The 21,116-nt window shown below is 35.9% G+C and overlaps 1 protein-coding gene across 2 annotated transcripts in view; it reads right to left on the bottom strand.

Annotated features, from left to right (window-relative positions):
• LYST (lysosomal trafficking regulator) overlaps nucleotides 1–21,116 on the bottom strand; it is a 224,204-nt gene that overhangs the window by 108,140 nt on the left and 94,948 nt on the right. For both annotated transcript variants that reach the window (XM_071207370.1, XM_058309504.2), the window contains exons 14-22: nucleotides 20,763–20,936; nucleotides 16,950–17,110; nucleotides 15,947–16,137; nucleotides 13,071–13,316; nucleotides 11,674–11,847; nucleotides 10,592–10,741; nucleotides 8,076–8,213; nucleotides 4,009–4,207; nucleotides 1,358–1,489 (exon numbers count right to left, since the gene is read on the bottom strand). In XM_071207370.1, the coding sequence (XP_071063471.1) occupies nucleotides 1,358–1,489; nucleotides 4,009–4,207; nucleotides 8,076–8,213; nucleotides 10,592–10,741; nucleotides 11,674–11,847; nucleotides 13,071–13,316; nucleotides 15,947–16,137; nucleotides 16,950–17,110; nucleotides 20,763–20,936 (1,565 nt within the window). The remainder of the gene's footprint in view (nucleotides 1–1,357; nucleotides 1,490–4,008; nucleotides 4,208–8,075; nucleotides 8,214–10,591; nucleotides 10,742–11,673; nucleotides 11,848–13,070; nucleotides 13,317–15,946; nucleotides 16,138–16,949; nucleotides 17,111–20,762; nucleotides 20,937–21,116) is intronic.

The raw sequence follows: 21,116 nt of genomic DNA, 5'->3' as shown, positions 1-21,116 counted from the left end.
TGCAGCCTGCCCAAAAATGGCACCGCCCACACGGAGAGCTGATGCAGCAAGATGACACAACATAGATTCCCATGCCGCTGACAACAACAGAAGTGGATAAAGACGACGATGCAGCAAATAGACACAGAGAACAGACAACCGGGGCCGGGGGGTGGGAGGGAGAGAAATAAATAAATAAATCTTTAGGAAAAAAAAAAGAAATGTAATCATATTTATAGCACATCCAGCATAGTCATAGTGCCTGACATATAATAGGTGCTCAATAAATGGTAATAATAGTTGTACTTATTATTAGACTAACTGGCCCCAAACAGGTCTCTCTCTCCTCCATTTCTGCAGTAACTTCTTGCTGCCACTGGGGAGAAGCAAAATTCACTCTCCTCTTGGTATAGCTCTCCAATTTGCTGCTTCTAATATGCTATGTAGGAGGATGCGAGAAAATCAACCTCCCTGCCATGCATGGGATCTGGAGCACTTGCTACTCAGTGTGGTCCATGGACTAGGAGCGTCGGTGCCAGCCCACCTGCTGGACTGTCTGAAGGGCACGTTTTCAGGCTTGACCCCAGCTCTACTGAATCCCAGCAGGTGAGAGAACAGCTCAAGAATCTGTGTTTTAACAAGCTGTCTGGGTGATTCTTATATATGCTAAAATTTGAGAATTGTTGTAAAGAGTGACTGAATGAACCACTGGTGAGCATAGACTTTGGGGCAGTAATTTCACTTTCAGGATAACACCAAAAGACAAGGAAACTAAGGATACTGTCAGGAAAATTGCTGGCATTTTGATCATTGGATCTAGGCTGGACAGGGAAAGCAGAGGCAGAGGGGAGCTTGCAGAGGGTGATAAAGAAGCTACAGTGAGAGTGGGATGCTGAAGATTCAGAGATAGGAGGCAGCCTTGATAGTGATAAAGAGCAAGATGGATGCATAGTGGTAGAAAGAGGGAAAAGTCCCCAGAGTCAAGGAATGTGAAGCTGACTTTAGGTAGAAAGCTGAGTTCACGTAGTAAAACAAAGTTTTTAATGGGAAAATAAATCAGAAGATTAATACAAGACAAATGAGTCTGATGGAAGAGGGCAGTGAATGCCAGAGAAGACAGCATGTGCCGTGGCCATTTCCTAAGTTCTGCTGAGGGCCTGGATGGGCAGCTCTTATTAGACTGGATGTAAGCTGTGCTTCCAGAAAGCAATGGAAATTTATTCCTCAAATATATTCTGTTATTTTTAAGTTTAATCTTCCATTTATTTAGTCCAAATATCAAGTTTTACTATACTTTCAAAACATGCATTATTTAATGCCTTATTAATATTCAGAATTAAAACTGGAAGAGTTATCCTTTTATTATTGCTATTTTTACCTTCAGGTGGTGAAGCAGTAAAACCAGATGGACTTATTACCATAAATCCACGACTAGTAGCAAACTTTCCTCCACTGCTGGAATGCCTCAGGTACATGATTGACTGTACTTTCTCCTGAAAAATCTTGCCATCTAGAATCGAAAGGGGAAAATAAATTTGTTTTACAGAAAGTTTTGTGTTTTTTTGAGACAGCAAAATAAAACAAATAAAGGAGAAAACAAAAATATAACTTTAAAAGCAAACCATTAAATACAAACTTTTACAAATGATCTCGGGAAAACATTATATCCTTTAATATACACTTGACATATGAAGATTTATATTCTACAATTTCCTCCTATAGATTTTTCTTTTCAATTGACTATTACTGGTCATATTAACTTCTATTTCCTTTGAATGAAACTGTACTTAGAGCTAGTTCTGTATGTTAAGATTTTACTGCTCACTTTTATTACTACGATCTCTCTCTCCATGGAGACTGTTCATCTGCATATTTCTTAAAGGACTGTCTTATATTTGTGTGTGTGTGTGTGTGTGTGTGTATCTATCCCCTGCAGTGTCCGATATGACTCTGAAAACTGGTACCCCCACCTTAATCTGCCTTTCATGCTTCTAAATTCAATTGCTCAATTTCTTAAATGCACCACAAACGCTTATCCGAATCGTCTTTCTGCCCTAAATTCACTCCTCTCATGCTTTATTTCCCTGTCATTTGGTGGAACCACCATTCACTTGGTAGCCATCCTTGAACACTACCTTTCCTTTCTTCACATCCAGTCGGTTGCCAGGGTCCACGGATTTCATCTCCTATTCCTGAACTCTTCTCATCCTTACGTACTTCCATAGTTCAGGCTCTTATTTTACCTAGATTATTGCCATGGGCTTCTAACTGGAATTCCTGATGGACATAATGTCACCTTCAATTCTTTCACAACTACTGGCATTCCCTCTCTCAAATGTCACCCCGTGCATAAAACCTTGCAGTGGCTCTCTGTTGTGTCTTTACCACTTGGGTAAAGTCCAAGAATCCCAGGCCTCTCTCGCTTTGGTTCCTATGTATCACTTCATCAGTTTTTCAGAGACCACTACAGCTGCTGCCTTTGCCTAGCTGTTTCCCTTCAACTCCTACTTAGCCTCTAAGACTCAGCAGGCAGATCCTCTTCCAGGAGCTGCCCCCCAACCTGCTCTATACTCCCAGAAAGCCAGCGTTTACACATGCCAAAATTTGTTTGCTTCTCTCCCATCTCTACTAAGCTATAAGCTCCTTAAGGAAGGGGACCATATGTTACTCATCTTGGGAACTATCATGCCCCCAGAATTTTGCTTAGTACCTTCCTTCTTCATGGGATGTATGCTGAATCTAACACAAAGTCAGGCTACCTAATTTCATTAGGACTTTTACTGCTGTTATATCATTTAACTCATTTATTACCTTTCTTAAAATGGCTGCTTTACAACCAGTTTTCTACACTATATTTATGTATACCACATTGCATTTCCTTCTTCTTTTAAAACTGTAATTATTGTATCTTTCTTTTATACTGGGTTCCTCTTCAAACCCTCCAGATAGTAAAATTACCAGAAGCTCTATCCTCAGCTTGCCCCTTCCTTTTCTCCCTGTACATTCTTCTTCAGTGATCTCATCTATTCTCAGAGCTTCAACTCCTGTCTATGTGGGTAGCTCCCTATAATCTCTTGCATGTTATAACCCTCATTTCCAATTGCCTGCTTGACAGTTTGTAACATTATTAACTACAGGTACCTCATATGCAATGTATATTCTAAAACCAAACACCTTTAACATCCCTAGTTATCTCATCCTAACCTTCAAACTTATTATCCCTCCTTTCCACTTACTCTAATACTGTGCCCACCTTCTATTATCTCAGATCTTCTATTATTTCAGATCAAGAGATTCCTAATGGGTCTTACTATCCCTAGTTTATTTTTCCTGAATCCTACTGCAATAATTTATTTACATCATATCCCTGTGCTCAAATCAAAAACCTTTCAATGATCTCTAACTAGAATACAAGTCCAAATTCATTGGCCTTACATTCAAGGACCTATTTTATATGAACTTAGGAGGGAAATAAATGTTGGTCCTAAACCACCTTCATGAGAAGTAGTACTTCTCACTACTCCTTTTTATAGAAAACTCTATATTTAGGTAAAATTCATTATTCCTTATTTTTTCAAATTCACATTTTCCCCCTTCATTTAAGTCATCCCTTAATTTGGAATACTAATTTTCCAATCTACCTACCTAAATTATACCTAAGTTCTTCAATGCTCAGGCCACATACCATGTAACCTGTTAAATCTTCTCTTTACAACTGTCTGATGTAATCCTCACTCTCCGAAATCCAAACAATTCTTTTGTATCTATTAGGTACTTACCAAATATTGTTTCTTATTGAGTAAATGTCTGTTTTCTCCTTTTGAAATTTAAGCTCTCTAAAATCAGAGACTTTAGTGAACCATGCCTGGTTCACTTATAAACCTCTGCCCCATCCCAATCACAATATTTAATTAGGGCAGTTCTAGCATCTAGAAGCCATTCAATGACTACCAAATGAATGTGGACCAAGTGGGAAGAGAACAACAAAAGTGAAGACAGCTAAGCTCTAAGAAAAATGATTATACCTACCTATATGCAAAGAAAAGTAGAAGTTTGTGGGGTTGTGACAAACATAAGTATTAGTAGGAGGGTGAACTGCTAAAAGGAAATTGAAGATAATTGTCAATAATTCCAAATCTGGGGGAGATCCAAGGACTTCTGCTATAATTTTCACAAATGATCTACAAACCTCTCGGGGCATAGATGTAAGCTGCCCCTCTTTGTGTTCCTGAAAAAAAAAATTAAACTCTTTTTAGATTTAAAGAGAACTGTCAACCAACATTTTTCATTTAAGCAAGATATCCTTTTCAAGGTAGAACTGTGTTGGTTTACTATCTAGTGCAATTTTATCTAGCATTAAACTGAGTTGGTATTTCTCAACTCAAGCAATCCTGATATTAAGAACTGATTAAAAGTGATGGCAATTTAATTTTGGTCAATTTATCTTAATCTAGGCAAAGATACATCATAGCACTCATGAGCATAGACTCAGAAGTCAAACTTTCTAGGTTTGAATTCTGGCTCCTTCGCTCACTAGCTGTGTGGTTTTGGGCATGTTAATTAACATCTCCCTGCCTCGATTTCTTTATCTGAAGATGGGGATATTCCTAGTGCTACTTCATAGGCTTGTTGAAAGGATTAAACAAGTTAATAGGAGCTCTTAGGATAGTGCTTCACATATAGTTAGCCACTATTGTTATGCTGCTGCCACCGGATCAGGAGGGCAAGAGTCTGATGGATAAAACTAGTTACATTAGTATCAAGTCCTCCTGTTTACGTTCTCATTTGAATATCACAAGAGCTCTAGAGAAATATTTTTATCCTTCGTTTATAGAACACAGAAGCTCATGACTAACTTAAGTCACACAGATAATAAGCAAGTAGTACAGTTAGAACTCACACTCAAGTTTCCAGACTTTTTCACCTACCTCTTGGAATAATGAAACCTAGTAGAATGGCAGGTATATTTATTAAAAATAAAGACATATAAATAAATCGTTTATATCCTCCAATACTACCTCCCAATGGATAGCAGTTGGCCTCAAAATCTCATCTTCCCTCTCCATATGGCCAAATATGTATGACACTACATCCACTCTTCTTTATTTATTCATGTGTATTTCTGAATCTTAGTGCTTAAAATCTTGACATTAATTTTTTTTTTTTCAGGTACTGGAGGCCGGGGATTGAACTGGGACCTTGTATGTGGGAAGCTGGTGCTCAACCACTGAGCCACATCAGCTCCCTTGAGGTTTTTTTGTTTTTGTTTTTGTGTTGTTTTTTTCATTTGTTTTGCTTTGTTGCTTTTGTTTTTTCAGAAGGCAACAGGAACTGAACTTGGGACTTCCCATGTAGGAGGCAGGTACTCAAATCACTTGAGCCACATCTGCTCCCCTAGATGTTAATTTTTAAACAATTTTGTCTGACTACCTCAGATATAAGATGAGAACACAGAGTCTACAGAAGAAAGCATAAAGAGCCCTTGTCAAGATCTCACAACTGTCAAGCAGCTAAGCCAAGCCAAGAACGTTGATCTCCTGGCTTCTGATTCAGTGCTATTTCTACTGCAATCCTTTGCCTTCCTTCTAAATGGTATCCCTTGCATCTTCCCAGGTCTCCTGGTTGCATCGTCAATTGATCATTCCTAAATCCATCCTAGCTCATGTTTCTTCAATCTTGCCCTCTCCACTGACTCCTTATAACTAGTGACTGGTATCCTAGTTATGAAAAAAAAAACCCTTAACTTGACTAGGTGGGGCCCTTCAGTTACCTTGTTTCTCCTTCCTTTTGCTGCTGAACTTTTCAAGGATCTATATTCACTGCGTCCAACGAGCATCACACATGCTACCTAAACTCCCTGTCATCTGGTTCTTGCCTTCTCCATTCTATTGAAAACTTGCAAGCCATTAAGAATTTCCTAATTGCCAAGCCAATGGCCCTTTATCTGTCCGTATTTTCTTTGAACTTTCAATATAATTTGGCTCTAGGGACCACCTCCTTCCGGACATGCTCCCCCTTCCCCCAATCCTGGCTTTCACCTTACTCAAGCATCCTGGTTCTTCTCTTACCTCTCGAACCACTCTTTCTATATAGCTTCTGCTTCCTCTTTTACACCCTAAAAATGGATATTTCCTGATACTTCATGATTCTATCACTACGCTTGTTTATCTTATTGTACCTATCCATCCCCATGACTTCTCTATTACATCAATAAAGACAATTCCCAATATCTCTCTGCCCAGTTCCAATCTTGCACATCTAAGTCACTGCCACTACATATCCCCACTGTAATCTCAAATGCTGAACGTATAAATTTTACAACTTACATGTTCATGTTTCTTTGATGATACTCTCATTCTTCTAGTGACTCAGCTTGAAATTTTATGTTATATTTGACTCCCCCTTCAGCCCTCATTTAAACAGAATCAAGTCCTATTAATTCTATCTTTATAATCTCTTTTATATATGCTCTGTACTTTGACACTTCCATTTTTATCACCTTAGTTTAGGTTCTTTACTGTACTCATGAACTAGTGAAACTGCCTTATATTCCCATTTATTAATCTTCCTTGAACACTGCAAAGACTCTAAGATACCTCAAAGGCAAAGATTAAGTTCCTTTCTTTATATGCCTCCCATAGAGTCTAACATTAAGATATGCTTAATAAAGAGCTGGTAATTTGATAAATGGGCTCTTTGAATGAAGAAGGATGAAGAAATATACTTTTCAAAAACCAAAAAAACAAAGCAAAACCAAACTGGTACCTGGACTTTTCTAGTATTTTTACAAATAATTTGGAAATGAGAACATATATTGAAATCTCCAAGTTGGTAAGAGGTACTAAGCTTTTCTTACATGGAAAGACTGAATAAGAATCTCCACACTGTCATGTGAACTCATGAAAACTAAGCCAACAAATTTCAAAATGAGGATGTGAAGACATATTGATTTAGAGGAAAAATGATGCATAAAACATGCATTAAACAATGGGCCTAGAAGATCATTGTATTTTAGTCCTAGAGACAAAAAGCCAATTTGATGCAAGGGCCAAGAAAGTCAATAAAAATGCTTTTGTTTTGTTTGTAAAGAATTCATTCATTCAACAGATGTTTATCGGGTGCCTTTGGGTGTCAGAACTGGGATTAGAGCAGTACTCAATCAAACATATTATCCCTGCCCTCAAGGGGGTTAAAGAGGGAAATAAATCATATTCTCACAAACAACATAAATCTAACAAATTGTATGCATATAGAGTAACACTATATGCAATTAGAGGAAGGAGCTAATTTGGATGGAAAGAGCAGGAACAGTTTTTGTCAGGAAGTTTTAAACTGAGGCCTGCCTGAAAAGCAGGAGTTGGCCAGATGAAAAACACAGAGGCAATAACTTTTCAGGCAAAAAGAATATTATGTTCCCTGAAGTGGGAAAAGTCTCACTTGTTTAAGGAAGTGAAAGAAAGCAAGGGGATCTGGAATAGCAAAAGATGAGACTGGAGAGGTACCCAGAAGATAGAAACCACCTTACAGATGTCACAGATTTTTGGATTTTAGCCTAAGTACAAAGAGAAGCAACAAGTCGCACTGAACTGAAGGCTCTAAAAACATAAAGAAAGCATTAATGATCCAATGGCACTTATCTACCTTGAGAAAGTTCTAATACATGCATCAGGCATTAAAAAAAAAAACAACTTGGAAGATTATCCAATATACCAATCAAGCAGATAAAGGACTATCTGTAAAGGCAGGAAAAAATTACCTAGAAGCAGGCCACATGATTAGACACTTCAATGCAACTGGTGAAATTAGTGCCGCTTTTTAAAATAGTTATTTTGGATATATGAAATAATTCATTTTCAATTATGCTAACTTCAGCAATCAAATAGTCTTCAGCCAATTCATACTGATTCAAACAAGACATACCTTATTGTTTAAGGAATATAGAGCAAGTTGAAATTTCACTATTGTTGATGTTCAGAGACTACAGTACCATTATAACCTAACATAATGAAATTTAACAGTTCTTCCTGTAATTGAGTTATTAAACAGAAACAACTGCAGACAATAAATATCCAAAAGTAAAGTTAAATCCAAAGTACCTGTAAAACCTGACAAGTCAGTAGAAAGTGATGAACCACTTGAGCTTTCAATAATTGCTTAATATTAAACATCTGCTGGTGGTGATCTGCTCTAATGAGGACTTCTAGAGCTCCTAGCAGAGTTTCCCAAACGCCTTGCTGAGAAAATAAACACACACCAATTAGTACAAAGTTACTGAAAAATATGCTGCATGCTCTTTAGAAAATGCAATACAGCAGTTTAACATTGAGAACATATTCAATGTCAAAGATGAAATCCGAAAAAACAAATCCTAAAATTTACTCACATTTTATTATTTTTTATTATCAATACATCATTTCTAAATACCTGTGCTGAATCCAATATTGTATTAGGTACTTTAATAAATGATTCTTTCTGTGGCATTAAATGATACATATTTTTAAAAGGTGAATTATGTGGATGGATTTATATAATATAGAGAAGCACACACATTATTGATGTATTTTATATTCAAATAGCACTATTAAAATGTACAGACTTCAATGTTAATTTGCATATGCAGCATTTAATCAAATAGTCTTACAAGAAACTGTACTAAATTAAAAGTCACTACCATCTGAAAATTCTACATTGTTTGGATTAATGTACTTTTAAGTCCAAATAATAGAATTCCCTGCACAATAACAAACTGCATTTTCAAAGAGTAGGATGCCATCTTTAAGGTGGCTTGAAAAGCTTCTCCCATATTAACCCAATCTTAGATTAGTCACAATAATGGAAAAATAATGGATCATATATAGAGAACTGATATTGAAAGATAATCTTCACTGCTTATTATACCAATTGACCTTTCAACAAAGCTGTTAACAAAAGGCAAAATTAACTGGCTTGGGTTGCAGGAGTTACTCTTTCTCTTGCTATTATCTGATAAAGGTGATAATGAACAAAAAAAGGCCAAGGAACTGGTGGACTTAATTGTACTACCCTATATTTATACTTATTATATACTTATATTTATATTGCTTTTTAATCCAATTTGTTTAAGTATGCTACTCCTGTATTCATTTGCTTTCTCTCCCAGCAACATTACACCTATTTTAACATATATGTCTGAAAATAAGTGAATATTTATTCAGAATAACAAAAGAAATCACAACAAATTACAAAGTTTAAAAAACCAAAAACACCACAAAATCCAGGAAAAGAGCAGTAGTTTATTAGTTGCCTGACATATCTCTATACTTTCCCCCTATGTTTTGTAGCTGTACATTCTTTGATTGCATCATTCCTATAATAATAATTTTGTAATGTCATTTTCTATTCAAAGAATAGAAAAATAACTGTCTTTCTTCTAGCATGCTGGATCAAATTTTTTTTAAAAATGACATGAGAGGGAAACGGACTTGGCCCAGTGGTTAGGGCGTCTGTCTACCACGTGGGAGGTCTGCGGTTCAAACCCCGGGCCTCCCTGACCCGTGTGGAGCTGGCCCATGCGCAGTGCTGATGCGCGCAAGGAGTGCCCTGCCATGCAGGGGTGTCCCCATGTAGGGGAGCCCCACGCGCAAGGAGTGCACCCCGTGAGGAGAGACACACAAGACGAAAGAAAGTGCAGCCTGCCCAGGAATGGCGCCGCCCACACTTCCCGTGCCGCTGACAGACAACAGAAGTGGACAAAGAAAAAAGACGCAGCAAATAGACACAGAGAACAGACAACGGGGGTGGGGATTAAATAAATAAATAAATAAATCTTAAAAAAAAAAAAAAAGACATGAGAAGTTTCAGTTTCATAACTTGCTATTGGTAAATGTGTAAATTTTTAGGAATTGTCAAATTTGGAATAACCAATTTTTGTAATTCTAAAAATTAATTTTAATTTTCTAAAAATTGTTCTAGGAATAATTATGTGTGATGATAATATCACTAAATTCAAAATAACTCTAGACAAGCTACTTTTTTTTTTCATAAAAATCACCAATACCTACTAGAACCCTGCCACATAAAGGAACAGTCTATACTAGAACTAAGGAGTCCGTATGAATTTATACCATAAAGACCATTTAAAACTATGACAGAAGAGAAACAGCCCTAAGTTCAAATACTCATTCCCTGGCTGGGAATCCATTCCATCCATTATGGGTGTTGAGGCATTATGCCTGGACCATATTCCTTGCCTTATGCCTAGGAAGAAGCCAAGGCTTCACAGTCTTGCCCTGATCGCAGTGCTAAGATTTCCGCTCAGCTTGGCTCCCCTACTCAGAAGGTGTCCAATTCTGTCTCCTTGAGCTGACTCCTCAAACACTTGGCAAGGTTCCCTTTTCAGAGTTTACGGCAAGTGCCAAGGCCCCAGTTGACCCAATGAGCCCCATGCTCTGCAGTGGAGATCTGCTCTTGCTATTGCCAATAGGCCCAAGTTCTGATCCTGACCCTCCCGCTCAGTGTTACTCACGGCTGCTCAAAACTTTGCACGGAAACTCATCTCCAGATTTCCATTTACAATGAACATTCCTTCTGTTCTTCAGAAGAATGATTAGATGAATATTTAAAAAGTACATGCCTCTGCTTTATTCCATATCTTCCAGTCAAGCAACAGCTCCTCTAACAGTTTAACATCTTGGATTATGGCATTAGACTCTACATTCAACTTAAACTCTCCATTCTCATTGACATGAATAATATCTTCACCACAGCAACCTTCAAGAAGGGCCTGTGGAAAAGTAGCATTAATGTAAGAAGCATTAATAATTAATTAATCTGAAAATTCAATAGAAAAGCAAAGTTTTCAATCTTGGCATTTAATTTAAAGGAAAAACTAGGGAATAATCCAACATTTCACAAAGTATCTTGAATGCATTTTGAAAAACAATTCAAATAGTCAGAAAAATCCCAACTTTCTAATATTTGGAAGTAATTATTCACTTTCAAACATGGGTTAAAACAAACCACACTCTATTTCTATTTTTTAAAAATTGAATGAATCTGCTATTGAACTTTAAACCTTTACAAAAAAGGAGTAAGGATTCATGCCACAATTATATGTATCTTGATAGTTTAATAAGTGAGTGGGGGACAAGAATCACCTTTTGCCTTAGTACCAGCACATCTCAGAGAGAAATACTTTCACATATTCATATGGCAAATGCGTTTAGCTAGAAGGGAATTTAAATATAAGATGATAGTTGGATAATAAAAGCTAATATAGATATAGTCTATGACTTTAATATTTAACGCTACAGCAGCACTGCATAATGGAAATGGGATAGCACTAGGGGCCTGGAGAATGTTTTCCATAACTACACAAGCTGAAGCAAAGAAGCATTTCTTGGACCTCAATTGCATTAATCTACGGAATGAGGGGCTGGCCTATTAGAAATCCATGGCCCATCTAGATATAAATTATAAGAGTTAATTTTTCCCCCTTACTCTTTAAAATGCTTTAAAGAAAATAAAAATTGTAATTATTTAAATGATGAGTAGAGTGAGAAGAATACCTTAGTTTGGTTATATATATTCTACTGAGTTTCCCTTGCTTCCCTCAGGAATAACTGAAATACAAAACTCTACTATGGGAATACTTCGATGAAATGATGAGGATCACTGCATGTAGAAACCGTGAGAATAAATTTTATGAGATCATACCTTCAAAATGTGAAATCCAACAATGCATTTTTGTCTGATCAACACCTGATGAATCATGGAAAGTCCATTACAATTTTCTAACTCATGTATTCTTTGTTGATTGTATTTAATTAACGAGAGTATAACTCTTAGAGCTAATGCTTGAGTTCCTTCACAGCTACTGAGTTCAACAACCTTAAAAAAAGTAGATATATTTTTCTTTTAATTTGTTGAGTAAAAATTTAAAATATCTACCATGATGTAATATCAGTCCATCAGTTTAATCTGAAAGCTTATTTTTTAATACACATACTTTATTGTTGGCAACTATTAAAAGAATTATAAATAAAATTGAGAGAAATACATAAATTCCATGCTCTTTAATCTTTTTGATATACTATAAATGAACTAAAATAACATTAATAATCTTAGAGGTCAGTAGCTTATATTAAGTAGTGATATGAAATGTGAATAAAATGTTTCCAATTTTTGATAAATTAGTCAGTCAACAAATAGGCTCTGTGTTAGGTGCTGTGGGAGACAAAAGGAAGTAAAAGACATCACAGATTACTCCAATGGGGCCTCCAGTCTAGTCAAAGAGATAAAATGCACACGTAAAAACCATGCATTGTGCCTTATACTTCAATTCAACCAAGGCTTCCTGACGACCACTCTATATAAGAAACATACAGCTGTTATCACAATAAGGCAAATAATAAGACAAAACAAAGGCCATCAGAGCACAGAGACGACAGCTGACCTTTCTGTGCTTGGCTTAAGGCAGGCTACATGGAGGGAAGATGGCCTGGAAGGTTAGCAAAGTCCTGAGAAGTAGGGATAAGAGGGACAGCAGCTTATGTCTGCTGAAGGAAAAAATAACATCTCTGACCTCAAATAACTAAATAGAACAGATAACTAAACAACATATTCTAATGTGCTTATACTAGGGCATGAGTCAAACTTTTTTTTTTCTTCTCTTTAAAATAAATTTGAAACCCAAATAAATTAAATTATTTTTCACTTATTTGTTGGCCCTTGATTTTTTTTTTTTTGGTGCATCAGAAAGCTTCAAGGGAAAATAAGTGTCACAAACTTCATTTAAAAAAATTCCATCACTACTATAGCATGTATTTTTTTCATCTTTTCATAGGCAATTTAAAATATCTGTATATTTAACATTTTGTTGTTCTAATATACATTTCTGGAAAATAGAGAACTTTTAAAATCTCAAATTAGAAGAAAGTTTAACCATTTGTGGCAGAAAGCTTGATGACATTCTCATCAATAAGTGTTTTTAATATTAAGAGTTTAATAAAGTTATCTATAGAATTTTTTTTTAATCTTAAAGAAACTCTGCCATTTATCAGTAATAAAGAAGTCGTTTCTCTTTAGATAGAACTATAATCAGTGATTCTTACCCTAGCAAAGAGAAAAACAAATATGCCAGTCCCACCAATCTCATGCAGAATGCCTTGAACTGTTTTACATTCCGTAGGCTGGAGAGTCTTTAGATGATGAGGTCCCAAGAAGATGCTCTGAACTTCTTTGGCACTGAAGGGTCTTTGAGAGAGCGGAGTTTTCACCTGACCTTTAAGTCTAATGACTGGCTCATAGATGGTATACTGAGCAGGACAGTGAGTGGTATAAACTACTGCAAGGCTTTCCTGAAAGACAGATATTTTTCTTTAGTGACTTAAAGTTTAAAAAGTGAACTGCCAACTAACAAATAAATATTTAAAAGTGAAAAACACCCAATGAATCTCTTTCTTTGTTTTTGAAAAGACAGGTATCATGGTCTGCCTTGGTAAAATTTACTCACTACACAAAGAACAACATGAAAAGTCAGGTTGCTTTCCACAAAGGAAAAGAGGAATTTCACTTAGCCATAATCAAAAGGATAAACTCCATCAAGGCTGAAAAGGGTTCCAGCTCTGGTATCAATTTAGAATAAACATTAACTTATACTATTAATACTAATAGTGCTTATTATCACACTCATTACATGCCAGGCACTGCTCTAAACACTTTACAACTGTATAAGATAGGTAATGTGGGTCAATTTATATATATATATATTTTTTTAATTTGGATTTGCTCATGGGCTGGCAACTCATTTAAAAGTGACCAGGTATTTCTTTCTATAGAATACAATTCTACCAGCAAACTTGAATAGAACTTTCAATATTTCTCCCCTGCAGTCGGCAGTTTCAAGCAGCTTCTGGTTTCCTGGCAAGCGTCTATAAACTACTTTAAAAATTAAAGTGCAACTTAAATGGAGAACATATTTTGAAGTAGCCTCAGTGGCAGGAGCTGAAGGAGCTGGGGCGCAGAGAAATCATGAGCTGTCCACACTCACGTGGCACCTTCTCACTGAAGTTGGTGGGAGCCTCGGCCTTAGATCATTTACAACCCATGGTGATTTCAGCACGGCTCCATCAGACACACACCCCCAGCACACTGAAATCAACTACATAGTCTGCTGTCTGTGATTAGACTGGGAAAAGGGAAGGTTCACACCTGAGGTCGTTTTCATCAGAAAGCTGACAAAATGCCCATCTACCTGAAGGCAGGTTCCCCTGGCCACCAAGGCCTGGACAGAAGGGGACCATGCCCGCCTGCATGCTCTCTCCTGTCCTCGTAACCCCACAATGATTAAGTCAGGATTAAAGAATCTGTCTTCTTAAAAGAGTTGTGGCATAAAACCCTTAAGAGTTTTCATTTGTGATCAATTTTCTGTTTTGTTTTGTTTTTTCCTATCACACTGTAATCAGAGTTAGGATTTGAATCCAAGTATCCTGAGAGCCCATATTCCCAGCCATGTCAACAGTTAAGAGAAGCTTCTATACAGTGCCAGAGCCCATTATCATAGTTTTTAACTTATAAGGCCTAGATTGTTTTCAGGTAAAGTAAAAGGATTAGGAAATAATTTTAATGAAAATAAACAGATTACCCAAAAACTAGAGCTAAAATTATTTGAACAAACACTTGAGTGTGTTTCTTGGTTTCCCTAAACCACAGCTTCTCAATGTGTGGCCCCCAACCAACATGATCAGCATCTCTTGGAACTTGTTGAAAATACAAAGCCATGGGCTCCATTCAGACCTACTAAATTAGAAACCCTGTCCCAGCAATCTGTATTTTAACAAGCCCCAAGCCCTCTGGGTTATTCTGATACACACTAAGGTTTGAGAACCTTAAAGCATGATTCTCTAAAGCATGTTTTCTCATGGTAGGGTATCTGGGTGGCAAAATGCTGTGTTGTGTAGCACTGCCAACGCACCCTAGACTATTTAGCATCCCTGGTCCTCACCCACTAATGGGTAACAACCCAAATTCCCCCCTCCAAACATACACTCACCCATTTTAAAATACTCCTTAGAGAGAAACAGATTATATACAGTCTGATGTCAGAGCTTTAGTTAAATTTCACAAGCATTTATATCTATTCCACCAGATATATATTTAATACCCCCTAAGATTTATATATGCTCTACAAAATATCTGTACATAATTTCTCCTTTCATTTACTTGAATGTTACAATTTTAAAATATAATTTATTTTGGTTGTGAAATATATACTTGAACAACCAAAAATACATTCCAAGACAGAAGTATCCTTCAAGTAAGATGTATCTTTGACCTACAATCATACATCTTGTAAGAAGAAAGAGAAGGAGGAACATGGTTTCATGGCCAGGTCTACCAGTTTTCAGTAGATCTTCTAAGAATATGAAGACTCAGTTTTCTACTTGCTATAATGAAAACTGTCACCAGCCTCTAAGCTGTTTACTGGGGGAAAAAAAAAAGAATAATGTATACAAGGTAATCTGAGAGTTTCAGATAAGCAGTACTTTGAAAATAAAATTTCTAGCTCTTGTTGATATTAAAGAAGAAATTTTCCAAAATCTGAACGTACATAATTAAAACTAATATTATAAATTAAAAATAGCTTATATATGCAAGCATGAAGAGGAAATGTAATGAATATTTTTTAGGAATATGTCAGTATAATAAGTATTATATATCATCATTGTATCACAAACACTTTTCTGAATGATTAATAGGTAAAAAATAAACTAACCAAATAATTAGTATATAAATACATAATCTCAAGGAAAAGAGGACGAAAAATTTAAATCTGAAATCAAAGTACTTGAATTTTCTTTCAGAAAAATACATATTCTACAAAAAGCGGAACAAAATAGAAAAACTTTAGAAATCAAATTCATGGCTAATTATACCTTTCAATAAATATACAATCACCATAATGGAAACTTATAAAATTAAAACTTACAATTAGGAGACCAATGTCCACATCTTTCTTGGTTATAAAAAGTTCTCTAATTTGTTCACATTGCAAAATTTCTTTATTAATATATTTGGAGTAGTCATTCGCTGGCTTGCCATATTTACAGGGCATTATGGATGTATGGTTGGGTCCACATGCATAAAGATAAAAGGCCTCTTGTGATCCAATCTTAGCTCCTGAATAGCAGAGACAATAAGTTAATTAAAACACTCCAACCAGATTTTTTTCATAAAAAAAGAAATTGAGAGTAATTTTTTTGCTAGATTCTTTCGGTTTTTCACTATCTTATAAAACTGATAAAGCCTGTTTCCAAATTGATAGAATGAGAAAATAATATATGCAAACTATGATGAAAGACAAATTAATGTATATGTTAATTGTGAAGCTCCTAGAAAAAATAAATTCAAGAAATTTCTATTTGCTCCTTAAGTCAGAAAATATTTTTGTTGTTTTGCTTTGTTTTTTAATAAATGGAAACTATATCTTGGTAAATTCTATTTTAAAATGTAGTTTGAATTGATATCTTTATTCCTTCTATCCATCCATCCATCCATGCAATAAACATTGTCTGGATGCTATTATGTACCAGGTTTAGTGGTATATTTCAAAAAAACATATATTTCTTTTTTCCCCTAAAACTTGTATAGGATACACTAAGATTATAAATAAAAGAGACAACCATCTTAAGTTTATCAGTCATAATATTGTTTTTTCCAGATGTAAAATAATGCTGAATTAATATAAACTTCTCAATTTTTAGTGAGTAGGGTGGGATAGGTCACACTTCTAAATTAAATGTATATACCGGTTATAAGACAACTAGATTATAAAAATGTTAAAATAGTTTAAAAGTGTGTCCTAGAATCTAGGAAATATAGAACTTATTGAACACAGTTGAAGAAACAAGGATTGTTATTTTAGCCAAGATAGTTTACTTAGTTTAACAGTTAAGTGAAATTTGGAAAGGCTTCAGAAGAGAAAAGCATACCATTGAAGAGGAGCAAATTTCCCAGGTCCCATTTGCCAGTCAATTGCAAGAATTCTTCTTGGGATGATAAGCAATGGCCGATCATGCAAAATGTTTTATTACTATCAGACGACAAACTTGTTTTTCTTGGAAGCATATAATCCAAAGTAACATCAGTCTTCCTATGTTAAAAGCAAAGTCAAATCAGTTACTTCAGTGAGTACTGGTAGAACAAGTTTTTAGAAGTATGAACGTTTAATAATGGGAAACTTGAGCAATTCTCCTGATTCGGTGTCAGGTGGATGGTGCAGGGAAGGAGAGAAAGAGTCATTCTAGTCACTTGGTCAGAGAAGGGTTGGAGGTCCTGGTCCACAAGCCCCAGAAAGGGGGAGCAGAGGAGAGACGCCTGGTGACTCTACAGCAGCCAAGGGAAGTGTCAACAGGCATATGCTGTAAGTTTCCTTTGTTATTCGATTTCTGCATATGTACCTTCCTGTTTACAGAAACCATCCAACCACCTCCCCCTAATTTTATCCAGAAATCTCCCATGTTGACAAATAATTCCTGAAATCTCAAGTCCTAAACGATGCCTTCAGCGATTAACCAGAAAAAAACACACACTCTCCAAGTTTTGCTCTAACCACTGAAATGCTCATACTCAAGCATTTTGTTTTTTCATTGGTAATTGATTACAGAGCTTTTGATTAGTCTCATATTTTTCCTGTTTTTTTTTTTTTTTCTTCATGGTCACAAGAATGCTTACAAAAGACTGGAAAAGGTGAACTAGGGCTTTCTCACAGAAACACACATAAGAGCTGGAGAACTTCACCACTTAGTGAAATGGTAGGGCGCCAAGCCCTGCCCCTATTTTAGGAATGCTTTAAACTCCATATATTAATCTATAAAGACAAAGCTAAAATAAAGTTTGTAATAAGATAAAGACTTAGAATAAGCTAACATGGTTAGCTTTCAATGAAAAATTCTGCTTTGGTATATATTTATATATATATATATATTTTAAAAGCTGGTCCTAAGGCATTCCACTTCATATTTAACACATAAATTAAACTATTTTAGTAGTTGTTTCTGTGCTTTTTAAAATAAAAGATAGCAATGATGTGAGATCCTAGACATATGCCTCTTTCTTGGACCAAATAAATAAATGTGACTGAAACACACCTGCCACCTAGTGGCAGTATGTCTAAATATAACTTTTTAAGGGTGAAAGAACATCTGTAGTAGATGAATGCATCTATTCAACAAATATTAAGTACCTACCAGGTTCCAAATACTTCTGCCAGATTTGTGTGCTGTTCATCAAATAAATATTAAAGAAAATAATAATAAACTTCTTTTCAGGTGCATGTATTACTAAAATAAGTTTCTTGAAATATATTATTTGTAGAAATTATTTTATAGCTCAGAAAGTAATAAAGATAGTGCCAAATTAAATCAAAAGAATAATATATTTGTCCTTTGTCACTTTCTCCCTGCTCTACTAACTGATGAAATCATTAGTCTGTACCAAATGGCAATAAAGTCCTTTAAAGAATGTAGCTATAAGTAGGTGGATAAAAAGATGGAATGATCCATGAACCAAGTGACTATGCTCATTATCTTCAAAACTACCCACAACGCAAATCTAATCTCTTATTCTGAACATGTCTAATAATTAGATTATGATTCCTACACCTGTCAGTTGGCCTGATTCAGAAAAATACCGTAGGGAGGGAAGCAAAGAGTAGGGTTTTTAAATGTGTAGGCTCTATCTAGAGTCATAGGATAGGTTCTGTTTTCAGCATTACCCCTTATTCATGGAATGACTTTGGTCAAGTACCTTATCTCTCTCAGTTTCCTCAACTGTAAAATGGAGATAAGCATATACCTACTTCATAATGTTGTTGGGAGGATTAAATGAGGGAATCTCTATAAAGAGTTAAACAGTGCCTGGCATGTGCTGAGAGCTCAAGAATTGAAGAGGAGAGCCCAGGAACAGAGGGGGCTCTCCACTTGTAGCCCATCCACAACTACAGCGGATCTGACTCGAGGCTCTGAAACCATATTTACTGATTTGCCAATCAGACTTAGGCAGGTGTTAAGACTGAGAACTTACCACACCACATTTTAATTGGAATATGGAATTTTAGGCATCAACCATGCATTTTCATGTAGTTTTCTGATTAACAAAACAAAACTGAACTCTTGGTTTTACTTCTAAAACCTGTTTATTCCTGCAGTAGACACTGCGGGCTGGCTACCCTGAAGCATCCACAAGACCCTTTCCACCTATTATTGAACCTGGAAACCATAAGTACTCAATTTCTGCAGCCTCGTTGTGGGAGCAATGATCCACCACACACTCTTCTCGTAGTTTCTCCAGAGTGTTGGGCTCTTTCTCATCTTAGGACCTTCGTGTGTGTATTCCTCTGCTTGCAATACTCCTTCCTCCTCCTAGTGGCAAGGTCCATCTCCTCCTTCAATAATCTGATCCTAGATGTCCCTCCTGATCCACCAAACTTATGTAGCAAACCTGGTATTTTCTGCCTCGGGAGCTGTTTGTTACCGTCACAGAAGTCATCATGATCTGTAAATATTCATCTGATTGCATTTGCTCGTTGTCTGCCTCCTCAGTAGACTGTGAGTTCCAAGAAGACAGGGCGTGTGTCCGTCATGTTTACCATCTCCCTAGGCCTAGGATACCAAGTGCTTGGCACACAGTACTTCCTCAATAAATATTTGATGAGTGAACAAATGAATTAATTAATGAATATGGGTTTGCTTGCATTATGTGTATATGCCATTTCTGTGGTTTAATCTGCTTTGAGGGATTTCTCAGAAAATTAGGAGATACTATATATAAAGCACCTAGTAAAAGGCCTGCAACAGATTAAGTATACAATTATGAACAAATCTAGACTTCTAGCTTGGCATTTAAAGGCTCTGTCAAGCAGCTTCACCATGTCAGTTTATTTTTCTTTCTCATTATTCAATTTGGACTCTTCCTTCCAGCCATCTTGACCCTCTCCCATGCTATTCTGTATCTCCTGTCATGCAATAAAATACTTTCCAACTCTTACAAATCCAAAAATAACTTATAGCTTCTTCAGGGTTAAATTTTACATGAAAATATTTCACCAAATCTTCCTTATTACTTTGACCGACAATTACTCTGCTCTGTAAAATTATTACCATACCTTAATCTATACCTGGTAAATTAATGGGACTCTATCTTAATCTATCACCTGATACAATGGCTAGTTGTTTCAAATATATATGTCTTTTCCCCACACATCACATATTTTAGAACAAGGTCTATGTCTTCTACTTCTTTTATACAGTCAAGTGTCCAACACAGTATTGGAAAAACAGAAAATACTGTATAAATAGTTCTTGTTTGACTAAAAATATGGCAGAGTTATTAAAATTTCCCTTGAAAGCCAGACTTAATTTAGACATTATTCTTATTAGATGCTTAATAATTCCTTGTGGATTCATTTTTATCATAGATGGCTTTGAAGACCAATTCTAGATTCTGTTCCTTGATGTAATGTATACTGTACACATGTAAAACTGTGTATAGTGTAATGTTCATAAGTGTCTAAATGTCCAGGTTTCTGCATGCTCTCCAAATGCAAAATATTAATTTTCAATAATTATTTCCTTGAGGTATGACAGTAAAAGGTAGGAAAAAAATGCCAATTCTGAGATACATTCCTAGCTTAATATATAGTAAATTATACTTAAATTTTTCTGTAAACTATTTCAAAAGCTGTAACAGACTAACTTTAAAATTACAACTGAGGTTAACACTTATTTTCTAAAACTGCTTCATACCTCTGTCCAGAGACCCATATGGAGAGTTTCCCATGAACATTCTTTTTCCCTCGGGGCTGCTGTAAGTAGGTGAGCACTAAATGTTGCCATCTGCTTGTGCAGAAAATCTTCTCCTGTGCTTCAACCTGTGCTAGTAAAACAGCTTTCGTATCATCATTTGAATCCATGCACACACTACACAGAAAGAGAAAAGGCAGAGGCTGAAAAATACAAAAATTCTGACTTGGTATTTAATACATGTATAGTAACTATAATTCAAAATATTTAAGTGAAATTAAAAATGAGCTCGAGGGGAGCAGGTGGACCTAAGTGGTTGAGTGCCTGCTTCCCATGTACAAGGTCCCAGGTTCAATC

Source organism: Dasypus novemcinctus, chromosome 13 (genome assembly GCF_030445035.2).
Source record: "Dasypus novemcinctus isolate mDasNov1 chromosome 13, mDasNov1.1.hap2, whole genome shotgun sequence".
Taxonomy (NCBI): domain Eukaryota; kingdom Metazoa; phylum Chordata; class Mammalia; order Cingulata; family Dasypodidae; genus Dasypus; species Dasypus novemcinctus.
The sequence above is the reverse complement of the archived record's forward strand: the minus strand, read 5'-3'. Positions and strand labels throughout refer to the sequence as shown.